The 4,491-nt window shown below is 50.7% G+C and overlaps 1 protein-coding gene across 1 annotated transcript in view; it reads left to right on the top strand.

Moving 5' to 3' along the window:
- The first annotated feature begins 1,080 nt into the window (after positions 1-1,080).
- Positions 1,081-4,491, top strand: part of ADAP1 (ArfGAP with dual PH domains 1) — a 6,526-nt gene continuing 3,115 nt past the window's right edge. The window contains exons 1-5 of the mRNA XM_009865986.1: positions 1,081-1,171; positions 2,134-2,264; positions 3,211-3,302; positions 3,390-3,472; positions 4,201-4,313. Coding sequence (XP_009864288.1) covers positions 1,081-1,171; positions 2,134-2,264; positions 3,211-3,302; positions 3,390-3,472; positions 4,201-4,313 — 510 coding nt within the window. The remainder of the gene's footprint in view (positions 1,172-2,133; positions 2,265-3,210; positions 3,303-3,389; positions 3,473-4,200; positions 4,314-4,491) is intronic.

Genomic DNA, 4,491 nt, shown 5'->3' with positions numbered 1-4,491 from the left:
TTTCTTCACCTGCACTTGCTGCTCTTGGGCTCCCTCACAGCAAAAGGCTTTTGGGGCAGGTGGACTCTGTGTGCCTGGCGTAGCAGCTGGTCTCGCACCCTGAGACCTGCTGTGCCACTCATCTTGGGCATTGCACGTCTGCATCTCTTAAATAAAGGTCGTTCCTCCAAATATTTTAACATCTGTGTTTCTTCAGTGAAGGTCTGAGAGTTTGTTTCGGGCTACCGGCATTGCTCGGTGTTGATGGCTTAGCTGAGGGAGGCAAGTGCAGGGATGGGTCTTGGCTCTGACACTGAGTCTCCAAGATGCAGGACCTGAACAAGCAGCTGTGGTTCTTGTAGTTGTTGAGAGACTACGAACAGATCCTTACGTGTGAGAGAGGTACCGGCATGGCTAGGGGGGGGCGTCAGGACTGGCATGTACTTGTCTGCTGGCTTGAGCCACTTTGGCTGAACACTCGAACCTTTCCTGCCCTCCAGTCCTCGCCTTAAAAATGGGTTTAATGCATGGTGGCCAGCTGGCATTGGTGGAAGGTTCTGAAGTGCTGTGGGGGCAGCCAAAGCCCCCACCCCGGCCCACAAAACATGATGAGACCTGACATGGCCTGGCAACCGCTTGTCCGGAGCCGCCTCGCCTTTATCAGTTCCCTCGCTGCTTGCCCTCTTTCCTGGCCTGTCCTTTCACCAGCAGAAATGCGGAAAAACCAGTTCTGTGGTTAATTGCTGCACTTCCCTCCACGCCCATGGGGCAGGTCTCCTTCTCCTCCTCCTCCTCCTCCTCCTTCTCCTCCTCCTCCTCACTCAGGCTCTGGGCGAGCTTCAGCCTCCAGCCTCTTTGCCCCTGTCTGGGCTCAGCCGGCTCAGGTGTGCCATCAGGCCTCTGCGCTCCTTCCGTATTAACTTTACGGCTTCTCCTGCCTTCCCCTTTGCTTTTTTCGTCTGCCCAAGCTTCTGTTTCTGGTGGTTCCTTCTCCCTCTGGCACCCAGCGGGTTGGCCTGCAGGTGCAGAAGGAGCAGGCGGCTGCCCTCTTGGCCCTGCCCTGCCCTGCCTGGAGGGATAGCATTTGGAGATTTGGAGATGATGGCTGGAGGCAATGAGAGGAGCATGAAGGCCCTGAAGGAGGTGTGGAGAAGAGCAGAAAACTCTTTGTGCGCAGACTGCGGGAAGCCAGGTGAGTTCCCTTGAAGGGCTGCTGGAGGCAGAGTCAGAAGCAGGGAACTGGGGCTGGTCTCTAGCAGCTACCTGGTGCTGTCTCTCTGGACTGCACAGGAGCCCTGGGGTGGAAATGAAGGAGAGGCATCGCTCTGGATATTCACTTGAGTTGGTGAGGGAGGAGGAAAGAGATGCTGGCACAGCACTGGTGGGAAGAAGGACAGGGATGTGGTAGTGCCAAGTGAGCAGGGGCTGTGTAGCTGCAGCGCTGTGGGTTGTAGTCATGTCAGATCTCAAATACAAATCAAGGTCGTGCCCAGTCAGGACCTGACAGGTAAACTCCTGGTGAAATCCTAACTGCTCCAGAAAGAAGACATGATTCAGGAGGGTATTGTCTCCTCCATGACTCAGCTCTGAACTGACAACCTGCCACAGGCTCTTTGGAGATTTCGTTTGCTGAAGGGCTTGCAAGCCCTCTTGAAAGAGCACCCAGTTTGGTGTCTGACAAGAGCTGCTGAAAACACCTGTTGTACTCCTTGAGTGTACCACCCAAGCCAAATTAAGATTGGGCTTATTAGTACCTTTTTACCTTCTAAATTCTCACAAGAAAATTTGGGATTCAAGGCTGCTTTCCACTTCCTGAGCTAAATACTGTCGTGAGTTTTCTGTGTTGCACTAAACAGCTCCTGGAGTCTTCCCAGAGGTAGTTTCATTTTCGTCGTGGGTGACCCTTTATACAAAGGGAGTTTGCAGAGCTCCTCAGAGTTTTTCAAGGTTCGGATCAACAGAGATTCAGAAGAAATGGTTGAAGCAGGGTGGATGAGGGACTAATAGCTGCGTTTTTTCCTGACTGGTATCTGTACCTTGGGTGTTAATCAGCTCAGATGAAACTGTGGTCACCCAGCTCTCTGTTTCTCAGGGCTGCATTCTCAGCTGAGGTGTATCTCACACTTCTAGTCATACCCCTTTTTATACCCTCAGATCCTGACTGGGCATCCTCTACTTTGGGTGTCTTTATATGCCTCAGCTGTTCAGGAATTCACCGCAACATTCCTAGCATCAGCAAAGTTAAATCCCTGAAGATGGACCACTGGGATGATGCTCAGGTGCAGGTGAGATTTTTATTCCTACTAGTATGTCAGGTGGGTTGGTTCAAAGCCATACACTAACCATCCTGGGGAAATCAGCCCTTTGGCCTCACAGAGTTGCATATTTAATCTGATTTGATCTGTCCCTTTGCTACTCGTGTCTGGATGCTCAAGTGGGGATAACCCACTGGGAGAGGGAGGATGCACTAGCCTTATGTGTCTCCCCATGTCCCATTTATGGCAAATGCAGAGCTCTTGTGATCGTAGAATCATATGATGTATCATATATGATGTGATGTATCATGTGATGAATCATGTGATGTATCTTGCCAAGGCTCGGGGTCTTCGTTGCTTCAGATTGCTCATTTCCCACCTGCCAGCACCATCCATCCTCAATGCCTCCTCTTGATTTCAGCAGTCCCTGGGGAAAATTTTGGGCAATTCCTTGCTTTGAGAAGTTTTCAGGTATAATGTGATCTCATGAGAAAAACAGAAACTTGACTTCTCTCCATTACAACCCTCTCAATGCATTAATCTTCAGGGGACTGAAAAAAATTTTCCAGAGATCCAAAGAAAATAATCTATATCTCACTGCTCTTTGGAGAGGAGCGAAGATGTTTGGAATGTTCTCCTAGACGACACTGCAGAGCTGTTGTTGAACTCCGTCTCCTCAGAGATGTGGGGCATGGCAGCAAATCCACTGAACGTGTGTGCACCCAGCCCCACGGAAGTAACTTTTATGGCATTCTGTTGATTCAAGTGCAATCAGTGTATCTTCTGAGAGTAGACAGGACCTTTGAGATCCACCTTTCTGTAGCCAGACTTTGCCGAGATGTTGCAATGAAGGGGAAAGAGAATGCTCCGTTAGAGCTCAATGTGCACATTAGCCCCGTAGTGGGTCAGGAAATAAAAAGGTCCAACATGAGCATGCATCGAAGGGAAGGCACTAACTCTCTGTCTAACTCTGCAGTTTCTGGCCAAGCATGGGAATGCTGTGACTAAAGCCATGTATGAAGCTCACATCCCTATTTTCTATTACCAGCCAACCTACAATGACTGCCAGTAAGTTGCTGCATAGAGAAGAGAAGGGGAAAGGGAAGTTCTGGGTTGTTCTAGTTTGTTTCTGAGCTACCTGTCACCTCTCTCTAGAGTGCTGAGAGAACAGTGGATACGGGCCAAATATGAACGCAAAGAGTTCACCGAGCCGGGAAAACAGCTGCCGTATTCTGATGGTAAGAGCACAGCACAGCATCAAAATATCCTGCCTGTTGTCTTTGCTGGAAGCTTTTGAGCACCGTGAGGAAAACGCTCATAGTGTCAGTGATGCAAATCCTACAAGTACTCCTGAGAAGCCAGCTGGTACTTACAGGGCATTGTTTTGGGGGGGTTATATTGTGAGCTGCTTAGGTTGGCACTGCTTCCAAGCCTGGTATCGCCAGCTCGCATTTTTCGAAGGCAGTTGCTGTCTTGGTGGAGCTAGACCTCTGCAGTAAGGAGTTTCTGTCCTGCTGGATGCCACCCCCTCCAACTATGTCAGTTGTCTTTGAAGTGTCACTGCCAGTGCTGTGACACAAGACGCTGGAGCTCAGAGGCTTGCAGAGACAAGTGGGAAGAGTCCTGGTCCCAAGCCAGGGTCTGTGTGGGCCAGGATTCTGGTGCTCACAGGAGAGACGGCTCTCACGCTGTCAGAAGTAGTAGTGGGAGCCAGACTAGAAGGTGGGAAGCATCTGGGAGTGTTTTTCTGGTGACTGTTTATCTGGGCTGCAAACCCAGGAACACCACCATCCTCAGCTCTAAGTCAGAGGTGAGCCCTCTCCTTCTCAAGTGTTTATTCTCAGCAATAGTCTATCATGTGCTTTATCCCAGAAGTGTGGCTGGGACCCCCATCTGCATGCAGCTTGCTTATGCCTACCGGGCCGGGAGGGAGGAATGCTCTTAAAAGTGTCCTTTCTGCTCCTAGGGGTGAAGGAAGGCATCCTCTGGAAGCGAGGTCGAGACAGCGGCCAGTTCCTACCCCGCAAGTTCCTCTTGTCTGAGAGAGAGGGATGTCTGAAGTATTTCACCAAGCAGGATGTGAGTATGGTGGTCAACTCCCACCTCAGTGCGTACTCCACCCAGAGTGGTGGGGTCACGGAGATGTTTCTGTTTCCTACGCATATTTCTGACGTTGCCTTGCTCATCTCAGGCTAGGGATGATAACAGACACATGTCACTGAGGAGAGGGATCCCCTTCCTGGTGTGAGGGGGATGT

The sequence above is a fragment of the Apaloderma vittatum genome, unplaced genomic scaffold, assembly GCF_000703405.1.
Source record: "Apaloderma vittatum isolate BGI_N311 unplaced genomic scaffold, ASM70340v1 scaffold32313, whole genome shotgun sequence".
Lineage (NCBI taxonomy): Eukaryota > Metazoa > Chordata > Aves > Trogoniformes > Trogonidae > Apaloderma > Apaloderma vittatum.
This window is presented reverse-complemented; position numbering and strand designations above follow the sequence as displayed.